Genomic DNA, 23,651 nt, shown 5'->3' with positions numbered 1-23,651 from the left:
ACATCAACTCTAACGCTTCTATGTTTTGACGTTCTTTTGGCAGATTAAACTCACTCACAAAAATCAAGTGCCAATGCTGATGGCGCCCCGGTCGGAGAAGGGTAGCGGCTTCTTTAGCTTCCTGAAGAGATGACTCACGAGAAGGGCAAACAGCGACGCCGTACCGATTGAGGCCTAGTGAGCGCGGGTTCAACGGAGCACGTCCCTTACCGTTTGCAACTCTGGGCAGCCAACTGTCGCCAGCAGCCTGCACATTCGTCAACGGGGACAGTATGAAAACTGATAGCTTTAATCTAGTGAACCACAACACCCGGTGTGTTGATCCAGCCCAGTACGTATCGCGGTGGGTGCGCCTGGTTCGTCATGATTTTTTTTTTAAATAATACCGTCAAATCATTCACGCGGCGACCGAGCTAGGATCTTTTCGAGCTCATTATCGTTTACAAAACCCTCCAAACACAACACATACTATCCGCGACCAATATCTAGTACAAAAATGTTGAGGAACTAATCAAAACATTATCCCCCGGAGGAGGTGCATGGTTCACGACCCGCCTGGAAGAGGTCTGAGGTAATCAAAAAGAGGTGTCGCTCATTGGAAGCTGCCGTTCGTATCATCTCCATCTCATTTCTACACCGCTCTCTACACACAGCTCATTACGCACACAATGCTTGGCGGTGCAGCCCCAGATCCTTACCAGTCTAGTGGAGATGCTGCGCTGGAGCTATGATCTGTTTCAACCCTTACTATTACCATAACTTTTAGCATCTAAGCGCCTGTGGTAAACGATGTGTACCCGTATGTATCGCTGTGGCCCTTTATATGTTTTACTCTTGTTCGTCAAACGAACTCGAAGCTGTTGTTACTCATAGTGTGATAGCCTTCCAACTGTTATACGTTATCATCGTTCATCGTGTAGCCGTACAGTTCACCTTCACTTGGAATGTTGAACACACATACACTTACACACACACGAGCATCTTAGCTGTTATATTGCACGCGCATGGTATCATCTCGTGAGCAAACCAGTTTACGCTCCTAATCTCATCGATGGAATCAAGTGGATCTGTGGTACTGTGTTTGTCCAAGTCAAAGTATTAGTTGAGAATATACACAACCCCTTTACTATAATATACCTAACAACTACAATTATATTTACTCATATTATAGCATATACATATACCGATACATGAGGGCGCACCCGAAACTATATCGTGGTGTACGCTTATCGTACAAACAATTACACACACAGAAACTAAAAAAAAAAAAACTAAACTAAATGCGACAGAAAGTAATGTTCGACCGCGCTGCGCTATGTGACTGGTTCATGTGCTTTAAATACAGAGGGAATCTTTTACGGTCCTGTGGGATTGAGCTCGGTGGAATGGATGGAGTTACACGCAGGAGTACGCGCAACGTAGGAGGAAATCTTTTTCTCGCTTCATAATACAGCATATATTACCTCTCTATCTCTCTTCGACCAACACCGTATACATATCTTTGGACAGGAAGGAAAAGTCGTTACCATTTTTTAGTAATACCTCCTGTACATACCCAACATCTGTCTCGCACAATGAATGCTGTGCATGAATGCATGAAGAATGCTCTTAAAATTGGCAGCTTGATCGGTTCTCTTGGTTTTTATTATTTCTGTTGGCGAACTCTTGCTGACTAATTCCATCTATTCCGGTTCATCCAGGATAAAGTATTTCTAATGAAACGTCTAAGTAAACTGTGTAAAGGAAGTTAGAGCTCTAACCTATTGGATATACGTTTTTAATTAATTACTAGCAAGTGCACATACTAATCGAAAATGATGGACTACGGTAGTGAGAAACAGACTCGTTTAATCTCACTTTAAAAAAGTAAAAGCGACTCCACAAAACAAAACTAAAGCACAAGGGAAAGGTTTGTATATAGAAAATGTATGAAACTATCGGGTAAGCTTAACCTTCAAGTTGTATGATATTGTTTGCAATTGCATTCATAAGCTAACGACTACATTAACGGAACCGTTTCAAATAAGGCCTGTGTGTGTGTGTGTGCTCGCGCGTGTAAAGAATCTCATGTACCGCACCGCAATACTCTGCCATCGTGTTTTGTGTATTTATATGGCGTGTATGTATGAATAGGTGTAAATTTTAAGGGTGAAATATAACAAAAAAACCCAGTGAAACTTAAACAAGCGTACAACATGCAGTTTAGTTCAAGATTCGCATCGCATTCGCCGCAAACATCAGCGCACAAACATTAAAACATGCGCTGCATCTTCAATTTAGTTAGAAACGTTTTCATTTTTTGTTTTTACTTCTTTAAAAGAGAGAAAAAACAAAACAAACACCACAGTAGCAGTTAACAAAGGAAACTACGATTAAACGATTAATCAAAACACAGGTGGAAACACATAGTCATAGCGGAGAAACGGCGTTGCCCCCGAGAACAATTTAATTGCGTAGCGGAGAAGGCAGGCCATTGAACACAGACACACTGTGGTAGGCACACTTCTGGCATAGGGAGAGTGAGGATAAGAAAGTAGGCTTAAGCCGTATAAAAGCCGATTACCACGCGCGATAGTACGAATGATATGTGTAACGATATATAATGATAATAAACCACTCAAATTCTAAAGTAGCTTAAGAAGATGATTGCAAATAGCTAATAGAGCAGGAGGTTAGATTCTATCGAATGCCGTAGTGCAAGTAAAAAAATAAAATAAAAACGAATTAGAAATACTAAAAACTCTTGTAGACATCAACCAGATGGTAGAGAAGACGTAAAGTCAAATGTTTAGATAGCCAAGAAGAAACTCAGAATTATGTACATGTTTCATACTAGTCAATGGCGCGCGTCTGCCGATAAGCTAGACAACAATTACGGAACCTTAATTCTTCGGTTGGTGCTGGCCGGCTGGTTACGCTCCACGAACCGCCCTGTTCCCAGACGCAACATACTTTTAAACAAATGACCCAACGGCCAGACGCCACATCTGTGCCATACCCCCGGGAAGGTGGTGACATGGTTGGTATGTTGCGCTCGTGACTACCCACACAAACAGACACACAAACACATACGCACACACCTTCCCCTACGGATTGGCCAGCATTGGCGGGATGGTCCGGGGCGAGCAGAGTAGTTTGAGGCCTAAAGCTGTTTTTATACAATACTACAGTTAGTAATGAGAAACACGAACCAAAGCGAAGAGAATTTGATGACCGGTGCTGCCGGTGTCGGCTGTATAGAGAGGATATTTAAAAAAAACTATCGCCAGTTTGTGTTAACTTAAGTACGGATCTGACCATAGTTTCTAAGGAAAGAGAGTAAAAGTAATAATAATGTGTACAGAGAGAGAGAGAGAGAGAGAGAGAGAGAGAGAGAGAGAGAGAGTGTGTGTGTGTGTGTGTGTTTGTAGGATAATTACAAACATACCGTTAATCCTATTCGTAATCGTTTCCTATAAGTAGCAATCGTAAGTTAAATCTATATGCTATACTATTTATATACGATAAGTTTCGAAAATATCTTCCGAATTAAGGTGCGTGTTTATATTCAATTAATTTTGCAACACTATTTATCGTTTCTATCAGTGATTTGAAAGTATTTTTTAAACAAAAATATTAAGTGAAAGCTTTACATTAGTTAGTAAGCAAGATAGAAAGAGGATATGTTCTATTTATTACCGTACATCGTACATCTTCAGTTTTGCGCTGCTGTAAAAATGCAACAGTACAGGAATTTCAATTATAAATAACCATTACTGCTAACGGAAGGAGTCGAATAGTCGAACATGTTAGAAGAACAAAAAAAAAAGACTTGTAATTAATGGTACTTATGCCTGCAAAGAAAACACAAACATTCGGACCAAACGGGGCACTAGTAAGAGTTTAAACCAAACAAAGCGAGAAAACACGTGCTACGACGACGACGACGGCGTGTGTCGGTAATAGCTCGCAAGCAGCACACTAACGTTTGTACTAACACAAAAAATCACACATACATTCATACATACATACAAACGCATACCAAGAAAAAATAGCACAAAGACACACCCTTACTGATAGAGCACACACATTGTTTTACTGTGGATGTATTTTATGATGCATGTATTTGTGAGACAACATGGTACTGTATGGTCCTGGACTCATCCTTCAATATATACTCTATTATGATGTACTCTAAAGATGGCCAATATTTGTAATCATATTCATTGTGTCATTCACACACTCACACACACACAGCCATGTAGCTAAATCAATGAACCAACTGTCCGGATTTAACTGACCCGCCCTGTTCGTATGTGGTGCGCGTAAGCCAGGAGCAAACACTAGCAATGCCTATATGAAGGACGGCATTCCTTCTTTCCGTTGTACTTTTACAACCAAAGTGCCGAAACAGGGGCAACACACAGAAGAAAACCCTTACTTCTTTACACGCACTATTTGCCGTACCTTATCTAGTTCTGTATCTAGGGCACATCCTTAATCGAACTGTTTTAACTGGTTACCGTGCCCCTCTACCTAGCCTATGTACCTATGTGCGCCTAGTCCTAACCTAGCCCATCGTTCATTGAGTGTTGCATTTCGTGTCTGCCACACGCTGTCCTCCTTTGTACCTAGTTCACGCTTAACGCTACTCCGTAATGCATACCAACGATCGTTCGTGCTGCTGTACATTTGCTGTGCCGTTGTAAAGTAATACGCAACAGAGGAAAAAACCAAAGATTCGTGCACGTGCTCGTGCGGTAGTAGTAGTCGCAGTAAAAGGCAGTAGCAGTAGTAGCTTAACGATATCTGCCAGCTGTCCGCTTGCTCGTTTGTTTGACAAAATAAATGCTAGCGATAGATTATTGTTTATCGATGTACATAAATTGAAATAAAATACTAAAACAAAAAAAACAACATTTGTAAATTGTGATCGTATAATGGAAGGGCAAAGATGGTGGCTTATCTACTACTCTACAGAACAGCTCCTACTACCTACTACTCAGTATTCAAAGCCCAGATGTGTATGTCTGTGTTTGTCTGTCTGTATACTTTATACGTAGCCAAGCACTCCTGGTCACAAAAGGAAAGGAGCAGATTATAGGAAAAGACGGCAATGAGGACATAATGTCGAGAGAACAGCCCGTTTAGTGTAACGTTTATTACTTAATGTACAACTATACGAAATATGGAACATACGAAAGATGGAAATAAAAGATCATTAAGGCTACACACGAGCGAGAATGACACAGCGCGCACGATTACTTTCTGTACGGATTCACTTTCACCACATCCTTCGCGTCCATCGTGATCTCGTCGTACATCCATTTCCGGTTCTTGCGGCACACCTTCCCGCACTTGCCACTGCCACAGTCCGGGCAGGGCATGTGGCACCCGGGGCAGCTCAGCTCGAGACAGTCGCACATGTCGACGCCGTTGCTGCGCAGCACACCCTTGTCGTCGTACAGGCCGAGCTTTTTCGACGCCGCGCGTATGTTGCGCGCCAGCTTGCGCTTTTCCCGCTGCGACGTGACCGGATCGAAGTCGGCCAGGAATTTGGAGTTTTCATCAAACAGCCGGTTCCGCTGGTTGCGCTTCGAGCGGCCCTTCCTGGTGCCATTCGTTTCGTTGCCGTCACTGTTGTTTTCGCTGCCATTGTCGTTGCGGTTCACGATGCTTCTTCTGCGTGCCGTGTTTGGTACCGTGTCCGGCTGTGCTTCGCCGGCAGTGGACGATACGGCGTTACTACTGTTGGCGCTTTTCTGTGCGCATTCTTCGAGTGTTTCGGTGAAATCCGACCGATCGACGTTATCGTTATCGTCCGAGGAGTCCGAAATGCTTTCGATATCATCCATCGCGGCCAGATGGTGCTGCGAAGCAGGAGTAGCGAACAACGGTGCGCCCGATACTTTGTTTACAATCTGAAGGTTTGTTGTGATGTTTGGGATTTTGTTCGGTGCTGTCAACGCTTCGCAAAAACCCGTAAAACAATTTTTGTCCGTCGTGCTGCCTTACTCTTGTTTTATCAGTCCACCCTTCACGTACACCAAGGTGTATGAATTTAGAAGGTTGATTTTTATCGCTTTTGCTGGGCGACATTGTGGGAGACATCTGTCAATCTCTGTATACAAATTTCATTACACCGCACCAGCCCTCTCCGATTTTTATACCGGAGCCCCCACAACAGCTATGTCAAGTCGAAAAATGTCACTTTGCTCTGAACAACTTCACCTTGTTATTTTAAAACACCTTAACGCACACAGCACAGAAAGCTGTGTAGAGATGTGGATTTTTATAGCACTGCCACTTAAACTGCCACTTTTTTACTGCCATTTAAATTCATAGTGAAATGAACTATGAAACTCGGAAAGTTTCGAAAGGTATTTCTTTACGACTATGTGAATGCAATGTAAACAAATTCTTCATGGGAACGCATGTATGAAAAAATATTTAAATTTAGATTTCAATTTCAGGTAGTAATTATCATAAACTGTTAAATGTAGCTCTCATTCCGTATCGGAAAAGCACGTGTACAGGCGGTCCCCGAGATACACGGTTAATGGGGACCGAAAACGGCCGCAAAATACCGCGTATCTCGAATTTCCGCGTAAGTCGAATCTCGTGATTTCCAGCTAAAATATCACTAATTTTCGTGTAATTTTGCAAGTAGGGGGTGATTTTGGTTACTTTATGAATTATTTGATATAATTCTGACTGAATATAACAGTTTTAAACCTTTTGAAATAGTTTTTAACATTCGATCAAAAGGGAAATTATTTGGCAATTTACAATTGATGTGTCAAATCAGTACAATTTGCTTAAAGAACTGTCAAATTTAGAAAACCGCGTATCTACGAATCCGCGTATAAGAGGTACCGTGTATCTCGGGGACCGCCTGTATTGTATTTGGATGAAATCGAATCAAAATTACTCTACCTGCCCATTTTTGTTTGACGGGTACTGCCCTCTTCAGCATAACTTAGTTGCGTTTCTCACCACCAGATGGTGATAACGCTTTTACTTTGGCTGCGTACTTTGTGAATTATCTTTTGCTATGCAACAGATAGGATTTTTAAATCGAAATTGTCGATGTATTTGATGTTTAAATTTTAAATTGTCCTATTTAGAACAAATTATTAAAAACTTTACGTATGAGCCACTTTAAGATCTGATAAATTTAGAATGTTCATCAGTCTTAAAATCACCCTTCAATTACCGGTACATTGAGGGTAATTTTACCGAGATCTGTCATGCTGGCCGGAATGTAAACAAACACATATGTTGCTCTCGGAACACAGGAACACAGCATACTCATAGAACAGGCCTCGATCGTTAGCCCAAATGCCGGCTAAATGCGTGGATGTTACTCTAGAAATTCAACACAGTTACGTGAATCGTATTAGTAAGACAAGCAATGTTTCTATTCTCCGAAACGATTCCCTTCGACTATCGGACATACTTTGCCGCGGCCATTCTGTTTCTGGAGCAGTACAGTTGGATTTTCCGTTACAACAACACCAAGTTCATTCGGTCCGGTGTTCTGGAAGCGTTGCCCCGAGAATGGATTGTCGATCTAGACACACTCTCTAACGCAGAGTTCAACCAGATACCATTGGGATTGTACAAAGTGAGAGTTACAACAGTAAAGAATATCTCGTGTGATTGTAATTTGAGCAAATTTGTGTCATCTTTGCAGGATAGCTGGTGCAGTTCATTTCGAGAGTTTTTGTCACAAGTTCGAGCCCTTCAGGTGGAGTACGAGGAGTTTGTCGAACGCGGAGAAAAGCCACGGATAACTAACAACGAGAAGAAACACTATGAAGTGACGAATTTAAGCAGCTTTATCGGATCGCTGCGATGTGTTTCAAAAGACCCACCGAAAGTATACGTAGATTTCGGGTGTGGTGTGGTAAGAAGCTTTTATTATGATTCACTCGCACAACGTGTTAAGCTGAAAAAGTACTTTTTAGGGTCTACTGACTAGGCGCGTCAACGAGCTATTCGATGTGAAGGTGCTCGGAATCGATGGAAATGCTGCCTTGATCGAACAGTGCAATAAAACCCACCATGCAACGCAAGATCTACAGTTTATCCAGCATTTCATAACGAATGATTCTTTTGCCTCAATCGAGCGTGAATTGGCAGACCGATTTGACGCACCAAAAGCCACAACCGTTCGTGCTGCCGTAATGGGTCTGCATGCATGTGCCGACCTGTCCATTACGGCCATCCAATGTTTTCTGCAGTGCGACTGGTGTAGCAGTATTACCGTCATGCCATGCTGCTACCATCTGATGAAGACGCTCCCCGAACAAACCTTCGCTTCGAATGGGGAAATAGGATTCAAAAACTTTCCCCTCTGCGATGACCTGCGCTGCATGGTTGCTGCTGGCAATCGGGCTCTAGTTTGCAAATCTTTCTTGCGTCTCGCTTGTCAACAAACGACCGCACGCTGGCAAAGTCTCACTGTCGAGCAGCATCTACAGCACGGACGTACCATGTTCCGTCGGGGTTTGATCGACGCCGTTCTGGAGGCGGGCGAATCGGTGCGCGTTGGCAAGTTGAAGCAAATCCCGGAGCAAACGACGGTGGACAATTTGTTGCAACAGTTCACGCTGCGAAAGGCTGGGGAGGGTGCAACTGCACAACAGCAGCCCTGGGCGGAGCATCATCGGGAGAAGCTGACCGTACTGCTGGACCAGTACGGAACTGATGGACCCAGACTGGCGGAATATATCGAGTGCTTGCAAATGTGCCTACAGGTAGGTTGGGAATAATGGTCCAAGGAGATTTAATTAATACGATCACACTTGTTTGCACAGAAAATCTGCGAAAATGTTGTCCTTCTCGATCGGATGTGCTACCTGGAGCAGGAGGCAAAGCGGGGCGGACTGCAAATAAGCCGCAAGTTGGTGCGGCTTCCAAATGATCGAATAACGCCGCGCTGTTTCATCTTTCACGCCTCACGAAAGGATCAAATAAATCTGAACACTCAAAATTGAAACCCAACCCAACAGCAGAACCATTTGTTGGATCTTTTCTCTATCTCTCTATTTTTGTTTCTTTTTCCAGAGCACTAAATACTTTTTTTATTTTTTTATTTTTTACAGTATAATGCTATTTTACAAGAACAGTGCCGAGACGAGATAACATGGTTCTGAATGTAGTTTTTAATGGGTTTTGTAATGCAGTTCCGTGCGATTAATATGCGCCACCATCGCTCTCTTTCCTTCTTTCTTCCGCACTTTGCTCGATGTATTGGTTCCTGAGGGGGCCCGCTGCATCTTGTTCTTTGGTGCGCCTCGTTGCAACGTTACTCCTTTTACTGTCCGTAAGTACAGGTTGGCGAAACACATAAGAGCGGAATTGTATGTGCCCCAAAGGGGAAAAAGGAATCGAACAGAACCACTGTCTCTCCCTTTGCTTTTTGTCGTACGTATCTTCCGTTGTCCCATCAATGTGCACCTGTGTCACCGTGCGTAATATTATCTAGTAGCATAATTATTATTAGAATAGATAATACTTCGGTAATAGACATGGTTGGGTGGGGCACTGAAGCCTGCAAACCCCCCGCTTAACATCCCCGTTCGAAAGCAATCGAGCAACAACTATCCAGCCTTTGTGGAAAGTGTGTCCCGCCCAGACGGTGTACCCGGGAGTACGCTCTACCACATTAGTTCTTGCTCAATGGTGCTTTCCACTATCCATCCCTTCTTCCCGCTTGTTCGCTTTCTCCACTCTCTCCATTGCCCTAACAGTACGGTTGTGCTACCAAAAAAAAACTGAAACCCTTTTGGATGTTCTCGGTCCCTTTCGTCCTTGCATTGCTCTCATATCTTCCCCCTTGTTGCTGCTACTGCTGCTGCTGCTGCTGCTGCTGTGTAAGTGTACAGATTGCATCGCCTCGAGGAGGTTACATTTGCTCGTATGGGTATGGGTTTTGTTATTTTACATTTGGCAACACGTTTAAATCAATATTCCATCCTTTTTTGCTGCTCGTTTTTTTGTTGTTAAGAAATGGCGAAAAGGCGAAGATTAAGTATAATGTGAGATGAACGCGTCGAGCCGACGCGGGCATTTAGTAGGCTATGGTGTGTGGGGTTGCATTGATCGCACCGGCCGGTTACTTTGATTACTTTTCCGACAGGTCGGCATTGTCGTTGAACTGGCGTTGATGCTGCTGCTGCTGCTCCTGCTGCTGCTGATCGAACTGTTCCGTTTCCTGCTGGTGTAGTGCATTCGAAGATGAATCGCGACTAAAATGGTAACACAAAGAAGAAGAAAGAGATTTTATCACTAAGTGGACTAGGGATCACATTTCCAACGAGGCACGCAACTTACCTGTAGCATCGGTACAGATTCGAGACGCCCGTATGCAGACAAGCGAGATAGGTCAGCTCGGCGATACCATTATTGTTGTCGGATTCGATTTCCTTCGTCAGGTCGGAACGTTTGCCGTATCGTGAGCCGAGGAAGAAGCGATCGTTGCGCGGTACCACGTTCACCTGCCGCATATCCTTCGCCCCGTACACGTGCGATCGCCCGTACCGGCTGCCGACGAAGAAGGGGCGCTTATCGCTTGCGTCTGGGCGGTGGAAAAAACCAGTGAGAGTAAGAGAAACAAAAGTGCAATGAATACATTTGTGCAAATATCGTATGTCCCAATGCTTCCGGTTTTTGTATCGCCGATTATTGAAAATCAACCTCAACAGCAAACATGAGCCATCCTGCAGGTGAGCTTGTTTGTTTACTCTTATATAGCTATTCTCCTTTATAGATCAGATACCGCCAGCGAAGTGCAGCATCAATCCTTTTCTTTGCATCACGCAAGAAGAAAGAACAAAAACGTCTTCGATTGCGTTTGTATGTTTTGAACAAACGGTGTTGACCAGATGGTGTTATATTCATCATGTAAGTATATCAACATAATACTTCACATTTCTGTAATCCAATAAGGCTTTGTTTAATGCCCGAAAACTCCCATGCTGGTTGATATCGGTGGTGTCAGCTATCGGCACGCAGCGGTACCATTAGAAGAAGTTATTATATTTATTAGTTATTGTTTCTAAATGCTGCTGTTGCGGTTTGTATGAAAACTTATAAATTGCATTTAAGTTTACAGAGTAATCAAATTCTGTGAGAAAAAAGCCTCTTGTGCCTGTTCGGTTGCTCAACGCTACCGTGTTGGCAAGCTTTTATACAGCGGTACAGTGGCAAAAGCTCTAAGAAAACTGTAAAATATCCACCCCAGCAAAGTTTTGCTCATTAATTTCAAAATAACTTTTTTGTTGAACAATCTAATTTATTTGATGTTTTTGAAATGCTTACATGAAAAACATGTTTCTCTATGTTCAATCATGCATTTTGCAAGATGACTTGGATGAATTGGTTTGTGTTTACCTTGTAAACATAAAATTAGGTATTTTTTCCACAAAAGATAATGCAATTTGATGTTATAGAAGTAAAAGTGTAATTTTGGTTACATAGCCCCTTCTTTGCCTTTTCGGTTACAAGGTTTGGATTCAATTTTAAAATATTGTTGAAAGATGGTTGCTCCGTTTTTACTCGAATTTCAAATTGTTATAAAATATTGCTGCCTACATCGAGATCAAATATACTCTTGTCCAATGTAATGCAATAAATATACAATCATCGTTTAACCAAACGGCATCTTCCAAAACTATGTCCTAAACTGTGTACCGCTGTACAACAACGGCCAAGCGTGGCCATCCGTGCCGAAACCTTAGTGCAATAAAAACCGGCTTATCGCGTGGCAAATAAATCAAACTCTCCATACCTTTGGGGTCCCCTTGTAGATCGGCTAGACTCGCCTATCGTTGATTGAAACGATTTATGAACACACACTGGCAGGGCCTGATAGATTTTAGCAAAGCGCCGCAGTATCAAGCGGTTAATAACTGATTGCTCGCGGTACACAAACAAGCTAAAGAGATTTGCGTAACTCACCCATTGCTCCCCATTGCTCGATTTGAATCGAACCAACTCTGGTGTAAAAACCGATTGAAAAGGAATGTGTTGTTTGTGAACGGTACTTCATCCTTCTCTCTCAACACCACCCCCTCGAACGATCGACACAAAGTAGCGAATTAAAAACGCATTCCCAAACACACACGCAAACACATATTCTATCCCCTGACTTACGTTTGTTATCGCCGTACTGGCTGCTGGCACTATCCACCATCGGGTCAGCATCGGCTACCGCCGCCAGGACGAGCGCCCCGAACAGGACCAGCGCGACGGTGGTGCTGATGCAAGAGAAGAGGAAGGAGGAGGAGGAGGACTGCTCGCGCGCCACAGGTTGCACCGTTCGCCGGGTCATGCTGATGCCGTTCGCTTTTTTCCGCAACCAATCGAGCAGGATAATAATGATGGCCCGGAAAGGCGATGCGTCGCTGCGGAAAGGGGAAAATCAGATCGAATGAAGCGTCGAAAGAGGTATTAATTGAAAGTAAAAATCTTCATATTTGCTTCTCCAACTCATCGCGCGCGCGTGTGTGTGTGTGTGTGTGTACCAATTTTGTGTACCTACAAAGGAAGGGTGGGTTGATTAGTTTTTCTCGGATCGTTTTTATTATTTCCCACTCAACCTCTGAAGCACATCAAAGGTAGTGTGTAGAATTATGTTTAAACAAGTGCTTCCTGCCTTCATTGCCACATTGCGACCCAGTAGCTATCACTCTAATCCTTCGCTTCGATCGAAACTGTAAACTCCCTTCGATTTGGTGGCCCCATTTACGGCAAAATGGATAGGGAAGCCTAATTACGATAAAAAGCGGCTGCAAAACGGCCATTTCAGGCTGGGAATCGGTTCGATTGCGAATTGATTCTGACAACCCCCTTGTGTTTGCGTACGTGGGCTTTCTGTGGGTGCACTGCGTCAGGAAGCGTACAGCACCTGACAATTAGCCACCAACAGGAAACAGCTTCTGGTCTCTCCTCCCCACACGGTTGCGATCGTATTACCAATCCCGCCTTGCCTGCCTTCTTCTTGCCGTTACGGCCAACAGCTTGCCGCCCAGTTGGAAGTGGTGTCGTTTAGCCGGCTCATTTAACAGGTCTCACAGGTAGCGATAATCACCTTCTGGTGTGTGTTTTTCAGCAATGGGTGCCCTCGGGGGCTACAATGGCGGTGGCATCAATGGCCCGACTTAGTTTCTAGGATCGGAACAATCGGAATGGAATTGCAACTAGCCGTCAGTTGTTAGGCTTTGGCGCAAAGGGATCTAATTCTATTTATAGTTTAATTCAGAACTGGTTTTGTGTATAACATAAAACTATATCAATATAATCTCCTATCACTGTTATACTGCTTAACCTGACCTATTTAATTCTATTCTATGATAATTGAGGTCATTTTAGTGAACAGTTTGTGGGAATGTTCCAAAAGCCGACTACGTCAGAAACGAACAATGAGCCGTTCTAGTTTACTTATTTATCTACAATTAGCACAAAAGTATCTTCAAAGCTTGATCCCAAATGGTCACCATCGGGTCAATAAGGTCAACTCGAACCTGGAGTGTAATTTTTCTTCACTCCCTTGGGGCCATCCCCATCAAGTAGTGTAGGACGTTTAACAATCATCGCCCCTGTTGCGTCACACCGCGTCCATCATCCAGCTTGACGAGCGCAACGAAATGCAAATCGTAACAAAATACACCTGTTTGATTCCGACAACACTCGATCCTCTTGATGTTGGAGCACCCCATTTGATATGTTGGACACTTCGTCAGCACCATCTTGGACAAGTTGCTTTGATGGTTGGAAGGAAAAATTTGACATTTAACCACAACCACCATAAACCAGCCTTACCATTTGTGGCAACAACAGGCGCTGGTGCCGATACGCTTGCGTGACTATGAAGACTTACTTAGCATAGTAATAGTTAATTAATTCTTTAAGTCAATATTATTGTTTGTTACGCTCTGATGTTCATTGTCGAAGGAAGTAATAGAAGCTGATTGGAAGCATTTCATTTGTCGTTTTACCTTTATTTACGTTTACTACCTTTGTTTGGTATTTATTTTCTGCTATTAGTACTTGAATTATTCAATGTAGTAATTTGTTTTTGTTTCGTTAGTTTTAATTATAATTATTTGTTTAAGTTTAGTAAATTATTTGACACTATTTTAACACAGTTTTCAAAACTATTTTAAAAACACTCCTTCCGGTTCCCACCCCTTTATCCAATACAGCTTCATTTGGACCATATTTGTTCATGATTTGTTCATGGATTTAATGCAAATAACCAAAAGAAAACAACAAAAACTAGGGTTAAAATTATTCCTCCCTTGATCACCACGCAAGCACGTAAAATAGAGGGATTTTTGGAAAACGTTTGTGCGCTGCTCGTGCTGCAAGTGGTACAGACTCGAACTCGTCCAGCGGATGGATGGTATGACGAAACACCGCAACCACAACACGCACGCAACAAAGGTCAGCACTCTTTGGACACACACACCAAAAATACATAAAAGTAAGGCTGAACAGGAGAGAGGAGAGGAGGAGAGAGACAGAGAGTGGGAATTTACTATGTGATATGGTTTAAAATTTATGTCCCATAGTGTCCCATTTCGGGGTTTTCGGCTAATCTCGGGAGAGTCCGTGTGTCAATGCAATTGTGCCACTGTTACCAGCCTAGGACATGGCGAGCTGCGAATGATGGTGAAACTAATTACACTAATCGTAAACCGGGGCTGCTCTCGCCTGCCCAAAATGGATTAGTTTTAAAGTTTTACCACCCTGTACAAACCCTGGGCGAAAAACGGAGAAGCGAGCAGACGGGAATGTTCCTGTACCGGGAATGCGTCTTTATGATGGTGGTGCTTCTTTTTCCCGAACAACAACCCCCGCCACACTGATGACAATTAGGCGTGTGTGCGAAATTAAACTAATCCTCCGCACCCCACCCCCATAGTTCATGTGCGTTGGTGTGGTAAGGTGCGGATTTGAGGACAATACCACGGAACGTAAACGTAACGTTTAGCTCCAATTAGGAGAATTTTAAGAGCGTGGAATGTGCGTGCTTGGACTGAGAAGTATTGTGTGTGAACAATCTTTTAATAGAGCCAGCAAACTTACACCCATTGGAGGTTGAAGGAAAGCTACACAGTTGTCGAGCTTCCGTGCTATGTTAATGGTATGTAATTGGAGTGTTCTGTGAACAGCTACTACCAGTCGAATTGGAATCCTAGAATTCAAATCAGCGTATTTGCTATACATTGACTATTAGAATGTTGGCTACCATCATTCCATCTATAAATCACTGTATTCAGCGAATGTACAAACAGCGATTTAACGATTTAAGGTGAAACATTTAACTATTTTCTTGACATCAACCATCCCAAATAACGTTACAGCTTAATCGCTTTGGTTCCTTATAAATTTGGTTGTTTTTTTTTCGACTCATTTCATTGAACAAAAGGACAGCTTCTAAAACGATGGCACTAATGGCACCATAACGTCGTCTAATCGTGTTTGATTTCGAGTGGTAGTGCCCACCGAGTGAGCAATGCCTTGCGATGGGTTGTGAACACTTTCGATCGTTTGCTAACTCGATTCGAAACACATCATTCTCACTGTCTCCCGTTAAACACCCGTCAGCCGTTACACCACCCATCGGCACGGTCACCGACCGAGGAGCCCTTTAAACCAGTGGACACACGTGTCTGTGGTTCAAGTGGTGTAAGAATAACTTTGAATGAACTTAGCTCGTGCGAGTCGATGTGTGTGCGTTTATTTTAAACGAACGGGAAAACAACTCAACGTAAGCGGTTAAAGCATTCAACTTGCTAGTGTACGCGCTTCAATCGTTTCAATGTGTTGGAATAATGTCGTTAGAACTGTCCATAGTTATTCTAGTGAATTAAATGAGACGATATTTTGTTGGTAAATTAAACATAATAATACATTCAATTATTGATCGTAGAAGGAAGTAGAAGTTGCTCGGACGACTTCGGCAAGATTCTACTACAATCAAGTTCAATAAGGTCAATGAAGGCGCTACTAACGCCACCACACTTTACAAACGATCTCCACTCTACCAAGGCTTGACTCCCAATCGAAATCATTTTACTACGAATACGGATTCTTTCTGGCTCATTGACCCACTGCCCACCAGCCACTGGCCACCAACCAGCTGCTGATGTAAGCTAATTATATTTCACCACACAAAAGCCAAACGTTTCATCGCTTTAATTAACCGACCGCAAGGTGTGTCGCGCAACGGTGTGGTATAAACGTTTTAAGGTCGGGCGCTCTTTCGGGTTGTGCTCTCGGTTTCATTTGCACTGACATTTTTCTGCGCGCAAAGCTATGGTGGACACTAAAATGGAAAGAGCAACTTACAAGCAGCAATAAAGTAGTAGAAATTGATAGAAAAAAACCCTCTTTCGCCGCATATTCGTATGCTAACGGACGGTTGCGGGCGTAATAAAAATGTTATCCTTCCGACGGTTTTCTACCACCGGTGGCACAGGAAGCTAAGAAATTAGCTCCACAATAGATCGAACAGGACACCAGCTTGATAGGAGGTTGCTCTTTTTTGTTCTCCTCACTATTTGAACTACTCTTCAGAACCATGCCGACACACACCATAAATGCCAGAAATAGTTGGTCGTCTTTGAGCCGGTTTTTTTCCTTGTGTACAATGTGCCAGCGAAAGGTTCTAAGGTGATCACTGCGAAAGCCTTCTGTTCAGCTACTGCTACATCCTCTCGGGCGGCGGCGGTGGCTAATGTACTCTCGGTGGATAATATAATTTGCTGGCATGGTCACGGACAGGGCCACGCGTGAAAGCTTCCTCACCGCGTGCAGCCGTTTCAATCTACCACGGTTCGCGTTGCACGGCCATGCAATGGCCATTATTAAACGGACCACAATTTAGCACACCCAACGCCAACCCACTGGATGATAGCGCACTCGCTAAACTAATAATTAGTTTCGCGAAAGTAGATTGATCCTTTTTCATTTGACGCGTGTTTGACGCCACGCTCCTGGTCAAACTCTACACCACAAGTTTGCGCTATGTGAAGCTTTGGCGATGATGATGGGATCGCTCCAAATTGCTGGCAAAAGAGTGCCATTGGGACCAATGGGACGGTGGTATGATTTATGGACAATGCAAATGAAACGTTCGGCCCAACAAATATCCATAAATCCGTCGCCGGCACACCTGTTGCGAAGCCTCAACGATTGAGGAAGTGTCCATAGAAGTGTTCAGCGGCGAGGAGGTCTGCCAGCCGCCGGAAACGTCAAATGGGCGGATGTAATAATTTTTCACTCACCACCCAACGCCCAGAGGCGATCGTGCGTTGTTATTTTCATCTCGTGGCATCGTTCGTCATGATGCTCTCATGGGTAGGTGTGTAGTGTGTGTGTGCTGGGTTCCCTGTAAGCCCCGTATTGATGAGCTGATCGACATTTGCGTGCAAGATTTCTTGAGCATTCGTACGGTGTCAATTTTCCAAACAAAAGGGATGCGTTTGTCAGCTAATTTCTTTTCGTAGACAAGTGAGAGAAGGTGTATTACGTTACATTCATTGCAAACGAAAGCTGCTGTTCCCTAATGTCGTGTAATTGACACTTGAATTTTCATAGAAGGGAAAACATATGCTCTTTTAGCAGTGTTTTTGAAGGCTTTTAACATTAAACCCTCTTAGCATGATTTAATTTCGCCTAGAGAGGTTTGGATTGTGATGTTGAGTGTAATATAAGCCACGATTTTCAGTATTTTTGGCTTGTTCAATTGAATCTACTGATTTTCGCAGATAGCAGATAGTTTCTTCCTTCTTCTTTTTAGTTCAAACATGAATCACATTAGTATTTATTACAGGAAATAAATAACTCAACACAATAATGCAAAACAATCTCACCAACATGTTGCCTGTGTAACTGTGTATAATTTTAACGCAATGAACTTAATGCCATTACGGTAGGTATCGTAGGTTGCATCATGAAGTATTCATGCATTTCATCGTCCTTCTTTTGATTGGATTGCAATGCATGTTTGAAGTTGATTTCCAACATTGCGCCATCCTTTTTGATATTATGAGGGTAATCGACCGTCTTTCACCTTTTGAGCTCGTAATGTTGCATTGAATGTTTCCACTCTTTTTGGGTTTGGGGAATGGAAAGTTGCTGATGCTTATGGAAACTTTGTGCATTCCAATAATTTGATAAATAATGTCTAAATAAATAAAAATCGATACATTCTGGCCAAATCATCACCAAAGCTAGCTACACACGAAAGTGAGCGCTGATTTCTCACTTTCCCTATCCGCAACGTGTCGCAAACAGCAAATCAAACGAGCATCACACGTCCGAGGTGATTAATTTTTTATCACATTATCCTACTATCGCTCCCTTGGCACGTCCTCCCCCCCCCCTCCCACGGTAGGCCCACATGGGCAGTAAATTCATTCATTTCTTCCGACACAAAATCTCCTTCACGGAACGACTCAAATCAATCACTCAAAACGACCACCGACTCACACACTACAGCAACGCGTCGGATCGAACACGGAATCGCTTCCGGCAACCCGGGGAACCACAAACGCGCACCACTCAACAATAAATCAAACACGTACTGGCAGCAGCAGAGCTTGCCGTGCGTGTTTTTTCTCTCTCTTTCCTTTTTGCTTTCCCGTTAGCACCCAACAAACCGGGGGTTCGTTGCTTAGCGCATCCACCAGTGCGTTTCGAGTGTGCTTCAGACAAAGTCTCCCAAACCCCTCGGTGGTATAGGCAACTCGTCGCTGGTCGTTCATCCTTGCAGCCCAAATTCCTTTCGCACGCCCGTGTCATCGGATTTAAAGGTAAGTAAATAGTGTCATTCTGAGGATGTCAACCATCACTTTACCCCACAGGGGGGACGTGTGAAAATGCCGACCCGAGCAAATAGCATTTCAATTCACGTGGCGTTGTTGATCTTCGCCCCGCCACAGGTGGTGCCGATGATGCGTGATTTAACCGTGACCGTCCGAAATCGCGCTTCTTTTCTGTATGTCCTTCGGGCTGTACCACCGAAGGGCGCATACCCACACACTCGCACATTGATGCTGATAGTGCACTTTTCTATCTCGGCATTGGTAGACACACACACAAACAAGTTGGGTTGCGTGCCATAAATCGCTATCTTTTACTTGAAATTATAAGTAGCGACTGGAAAGTCCCTAGAAGTGTCTCCCACTGCTTTCGTGCACAACTTGGACCGCGATGGTTTGCATGCGATGGTGCGATGGGCGTGCATGCAGCAGGGGCCTTTTGTCCCCGGTAACACGACACGACACGATCGGCAACAGGTGGGAAATTACCAACTCTCGCTTGAGTCATTTGAATTTTTATACTTATCGCACGCCATGGGCCACTGGAACGGGGTGCTACTGGTGCCGGGAGTGCCCGAGGCAGTTCGTTTCCATTACCGCTCGACGTTTTGCCCGACCTGTGGTACTTCGTTTGGGCGCGCGGAAATTCCGTTTTGGGATAGAATTTCCAGTCGGAATGGGTGTTTTGCTTCGGAAGTGTGCCAATAGCTGGACATACTTTGATGTGCTTTTATTTGGCCAATAATAATAATGCAATTTACGATAGTATTTGTTTGTGGCTGCTCTCTATTTAGGCATGATGTTTTTTAATGACATTTTACGCTACTGTTGAATGATGATGGAGACGCATGGTGTTTAACACGTGGCCGGAAATTCAGTCGTTGATGCTAAATTTTGCCTCTGGGTCATATATTTTTATCACAAAGTTATAAATTTTAACAATTTTTCACAAGTTTTTTCCTATTTTGCTTCAATTTTTTATTGAAAAAAACATCTTTTTTACATTCTGCTAGTCGCTTTATTTGCAAAATTTTACTTTATTTATGAAACTTAACTGATCATTTCAGTCTTATTATAAATAATGTAATGGATACTAGTTAAAACTTTACAATTGTTATGCAAAAATTTGGAAAGTTCTAATGGAATTTTTTGATTTGTCATGTATTTTATATCACAACATACTAATTTTATTAAAATCCATCAGTCTGTTTAAAAATCTATCAAAAACATAGACTTTTTAAGTATTCTTTTAATGTAACATAATGTCTATCTCAAATTTACTCAAAAATCTAGTGAATTTATTTTGATATCTACCAGAGCCAAAAATTGTTTAACTACAGATGAAAATAGGTGCATTGCAGATGAAAATGGGCGCTTTAGAGCCAAAACTTAGCGACATCGATTGTTACAAAATTTGCATTCATATTGAATTTATAATATTATTATACATGAATAAGAACATAATATTATTATACATGAAGCATTGCAGATGAAAATGGGCGCTTTAGAGCCAAAACTTAGCGACGTCGATTGTTACAAAATTCGCATTCATATTGAATTTATAATATTATTATACATGAATAAGAACAAATACTTTAGAGAGTACTGTACTGTCTTCGCTTATTGAATCAAAGAGTTAAACGACTTCAGGATCGCGGCAAAACCCAATTCGGTCATTCCATATAAACGTTCCGAATCGTCTCCCCTCAAAACAACGCAATACTCGCAACACCACCTACCGCCAGCACCAGCAAAGGAAGGGAAAAATTTTCAATTTCTGTGGTCACAGTGCCGCGGGCAAAGCTTAAAACCGGTCCCACTTGCTCAGTTACTTCGGCAAATAAATCACTTTTTTCCTAATAAACTCAAATACGTGCTGAAAAAAACAGGGAGGGGGCGGAAAACAATCCCACACACGCGTTCGGGCAAGGAGTTTGGAGGACAAACACAGGCGCCCATACACTCGCGCACTCGTCAATGGAAAGATACTGGGCGTTCGCGACATATAATGCGGCAACCAACCAACCAACCAACCAAGCAGCGTACCGTGAGCCAGAGCCATCGGTATCTGCACGGTAGCTTTTCCACTTGTACTTTTTTGTGATCATTTACGAGTGAAGTCTTATGAGAGTCGTAAACAGGAAAAGCTCTTCCACTGCACACTAGGAAACATGTTTCTGCGTGCCTGTGTGTGTGGAAGTATCACATTCATACCGAAGTAACGAGTTAAAACGGGGTGAAAGGAATTATTCGTACTTTTTTTTGTTGTTAGAAAGCAAAACGAATGCCTCATCAGGGAAAGAGAAAAATGTCTGGAAAATCTGGCCCCAGTCACGTTGGTAGAATTTATGGAAATCGTTTCACTGCCCGTAGATTCATGATTTAACGCAACAAACGCCCTATTTTATGTGTCTAGAAGCTAAATTCGAATGTTTTTTCTCTCTTGCTACACCTTTGAAAGACACGCACTATGAAGTGTTTCAAAATTTTACCTCTTTTTTTTTTTGAAACAACAAGAGTGTTAACTTTACACGTCGTTCAGGTACATCCCTCGCAAGACACATCCTTTCCCCATCCGCTTGTAAATGGCCGTGAAATCGTCAAAAATATGAAGCTGAGCTGAACCGTTCCCTTTATCTACCGTGTGTCAGTGAGCATTTCTCACGGCTGATTGGTTGTTATTGGTGTATCGCACCACAAGGCAAGACAAAAGCCGAGATTCAAATGGAATTCAATTAACTTTTGGCTCCTTTTTTCGTAGGAGTGGGAAGGTTGAAGCTGGTGAGAAGAACAATCAGAATGCATATTTAATACATTAAGCCTCCCCACTGGGTACAAACCAAGTGATCCGGCACTACTAGCCTGGAATGGAAAAAAGGTGAAGGGAGATGATCAATTGCCTTTTTTTTTGTTTGGAAGAGGATCATAGGCAATCTGGGAGGCATGTAGTGTCTTTGTGACGTTTAATTGTGGGTGCAAATGGGTGCAAACTATAGGGAAACCGGGAACGTGGTAACGCATTAGTGTTTCCCTATGTGCTCCCTTTACCCAACCCAATTGTTGAGGAAAAAGCTTTTAAAGCGTTTTGTGTGTGTATGTCATTTACAACCAAAAACAAAAAAACAACATAACTCCCAATCCCACAAGGTCGCCAGCAGCACACGGTAGCTCATAATCGATGATGCCAGTATGCCGAGGTTGCAGTAACAAATTTAATACTATTAATTCTACACCGGCAGGTGAAATAGAGCAGAGACACACAAACACCCACTAGGTTGTCTCCCGGTGGTACAAAAGCCGTTTGCCGTACGAAGGACGGATGCAGGCGCTACCGGGGCTTTTTGCACTTCAAAGCATTTCTCCTGTTTCCCATACTAATCAATACGGCACTCTGGTTGGCTGCTGTTGGTTTAGTTTATGGTTTTATGCACCAGAGGCACAGCTTTCCCTAATAGGCATAGCTTTGCGTAGTAAATGAAGTCTTGTTGAATGATTTGCCTTGTTTTCCATTATCATTACTACACAATAAACCACACTCAGTAGGGGGCCTAATCTGAAACATGTATGGAAATGAAGTGATATTATTCTATAATTATAATTGTTATTTTGCAATCTACTCCTACTCCTGAGAACTTGGCCATTCCAGAACAACCACAAAAAGGCTCCATTTAGAGAGCTGCTTTGTTTTTGCTACATGTTCGCACATTAACGCGACCCACTTGTACCACGCTTTGTGGTGCCGATTTTTTTTGTTCTTCATATATTTATATCCACCATGTCATATGCGATTCACGGGAAACACAACCATTCTGGCACGCAACAGTGTAAGAGTGCCTAATTACAGCTACTCAGGGTGGGCTAATTTCGATCGAACACACACTCGTTCTCTCTACCTGTTGGATTGAGCTTGTACTTGTTTTACGTTTTATTGCTTGTTTTTTTTATGTTAAAATTATGCTACAAGAAAGAAAAAACGATAAAACAAATCACTTACCTTTTCCTTCAATCGATCGTTTCACTGAAACACGTGGATCTCTAGTGTTGCGTTTTAAAATGCTAACTTGTCTCACCGATCGTACTTGATAACAAAAACGGTCTGAGAAAAATGCTCCAAACTATTCGCCAACAATTGGTAACACTCAACCGCGCGATAACCGCCGTTCCCTGTCTTGTGTCTGCACAAAAACTGCCATCGACCACCGAAACGGAGGCAAAAAGGTGGCAAACAACCAACCAAGATCCACCACTAACTTGCTCTCGATCTGCTGGATTGCTGTTTCGTTTGGCACACACACCTGTTGTTAATCGACACTGCGCCGCCGGTATTTGTGTGTCTGTGTTGCTTCACTGTTGCACGCCTGCACGTTTCCTGCGACACTGAAGTACCGCACGGAAATGCAAACGCTTTTATATGAAAGCCTTGCCTCGCTGGCACACCACGGGAGTGACGACGACGATGAGTGGCCGACCAGAAGTACTAGCAAAACACCACTAGCAGCAGCAGCAGCAGCAGCAGCATAAGCATAGCTCTTTGCTTCACCATTTCTCCGACGCTTCCCGTTGGCAGAGAACAGCCGCATGCTCTCCCCTTATCTCGACACTCGACGATGACGGGTGTCGATGTGTGTAGGTACCATGCTCATCCACATCGGAGTACACCGCCCGAACGAATCAGTAGGCGACGACGGCTGTACCGGTCGTTCCCTGTTTCGCTCACGCTCAGGCTCTCGAGTGCGTTGAAACCGTTCCGTAGGTGCTCGGAAGTGTCTATTTGTTTTTTGAAGGACGTTTTTCGCGAGCATAGCTCTTTTGCATAAAAAGGTGTCAATT

The 23,651-nt window shown here is 43.1% G+C and overlaps 4 protein-coding genes across 6 annotated transcripts in view; 2 read left to right on the top strand and 2 right to left on the bottom strand.

Moving 5' to 3' along the window:
• The window catches only part of LOC121592075 (diacylglycerol kinase 1), an 83,672-nt gene extending 78,967 nt beyond the window's left edge, over positions 1 to 4,705 (top strand). For 2 of the 3 annotated variants that reach the window (XM_041913346.1, XM_041913345.1), the window contains exon 19: positions 44 to 4,705. In XM_041913346.1, coding sequence (XP_041769280.1) covers positions 44 to 133 — 90 coding nt within the window. In that variant the 3' untranslated portion in view covers positions 134 to 4,705. The remainder of the gene's footprint in view (positions 1 to 43) is intronic. The other variant, XR_006004635.1, reaches the window with a different exon arrangement.
• A 399-nt stretch (positions 4,706 to 5,104) lies between these two features.
• Positions 5,105 to 6,067, bottom strand: LOC121592077 (ARL14 effector protein). The gene has a single exon (XM_041913347.1). It carries the CDS (start codon positions 5,832 to 5,834, stop codon positions 5,241 to 5,243), a length of 594 nt encoding a protein of 197 aa, XP_041769281.1. The 5' UTR covers positions 5,835 to 6,067; the 3' UTR covers positions 5,105 to 5,240.
• Positions 6,068 to 7,251: 1,184 nt separating this feature from the next.
• On the top strand, positions 7,252 to 9,186 carry LOC121593460. The gene is made up of 5 exons (XM_041915796.1): positions 7,252 to 7,606; positions 7,676 to 7,888; positions 7,950 to 8,741; positions 8,802 to 9,007; positions 9,090 to 9,186. Exons 1-4 carry the CDS (start codon positions 7,394 to 7,396, stop codon positions 8,979 to 8,981), a joined length of 1,398 nt encoding a protein of 465 aa, XP_041771730.1. The 5' UTR covers positions 7,252 to 7,393; the 3' UTR covers positions 8,982 to 9,007; positions 9,090 to 9,186.
• Positions 9,061 to 23,280, bottom strand: LOC121593461 (RYamide neuropeptides). The gene is made up of 4 exons (XM_041915797.1): positions 23,117 to 23,280; positions 12,142 to 12,392; positions 10,321 to 10,564; positions 9,061 to 10,235 (listed from the first exon to the last, which is right to left on the bottom strand). Exons 2-4 carry the CDS (start codon positions 12,317 to 12,319, stop codon positions 10,112 to 10,114), a joined length of 546 nt encoding a protein of 181 aa, XP_041771731.1. The 5' UTR covers positions 12,320 to 12,392; positions 23,117 to 23,280; the 3' UTR covers positions 9,061 to 10,111.
• Between the last annotated feature and the right edge of the window lie 371 nt (positions 23,281 to 23,651).

Source organism: Anopheles merus, chromosome 2L (assembly GCF_017562075.2).
Source record: "Anopheles merus strain MAF chromosome 2L, AmerM5.1, whole genome shotgun sequence".
NCBI lineage: Eukaryota > Metazoa > Arthropoda > Insecta > Diptera > Culicidae > Anopheles > Anopheles merus.
Note: the sequence above shows the minus strand (reverse complement) of the source record. Positions and strands in the feature narration are given on the sequence as shown.

What these genes read in the sequence shown, in the direction of transcription:
- LOC121592077 (XM_041913347.1), bottom strand. Translation starts at nt 5,834, where the DNA reads ATGGATGATATCGAAAGCATTTCGGACTCCTCGGACGATAACGATAAC.
- LOC121593460 (XM_041915796.1), top strand. Translation starts at nt 7,394, where the DNA reads ATGTTTCTATTCTCCGAAACGATTCCCTTCGACTATCGGACATACTTT. An exon ending in TACCATTGGGATTGTACAAA is followed by an intron (nt 7,607 to 7,675) that starts GTGAGAGTTACA and finishes TCATCTTTGCAG; the next exon opens with GATAGCTGGTGCAGTTCATT. An exon ending in GCTTGCAAATGTGCCTACAG is followed by an intron (nt 8,742 to 8,801) that starts GTAGGTTGGGAA and finishes TTGTTTGCACAG; the next exon opens with AAAATCTGCGAAAATGTTGT.
- LOC121593461 (XM_041915797.1), bottom strand. Translation starts at nt 12,319, where the DNA reads ATGACCCGGCGAACGGTGCAACCTGTGGCGCGCGAGCAGTCCTCCTCC. An exon ending in CCAGTACGGCGATAACAAAC is followed by an intron (nt 10,565 to 12,141) that starts GTAAGTCAGGGG and finishes TCCACCGCCCAG; the next exon opens with ACGCAAGCGATAAGCGCCCC. An exon ending in AATCTGTACCGATGCTACAG is followed by an intron (nt 10,236 to 10,320) that starts GTAAGTTGCGTG and finishes TTACCATTTTAG; the next exon opens with TCGCGATTCATCTTCGAATG.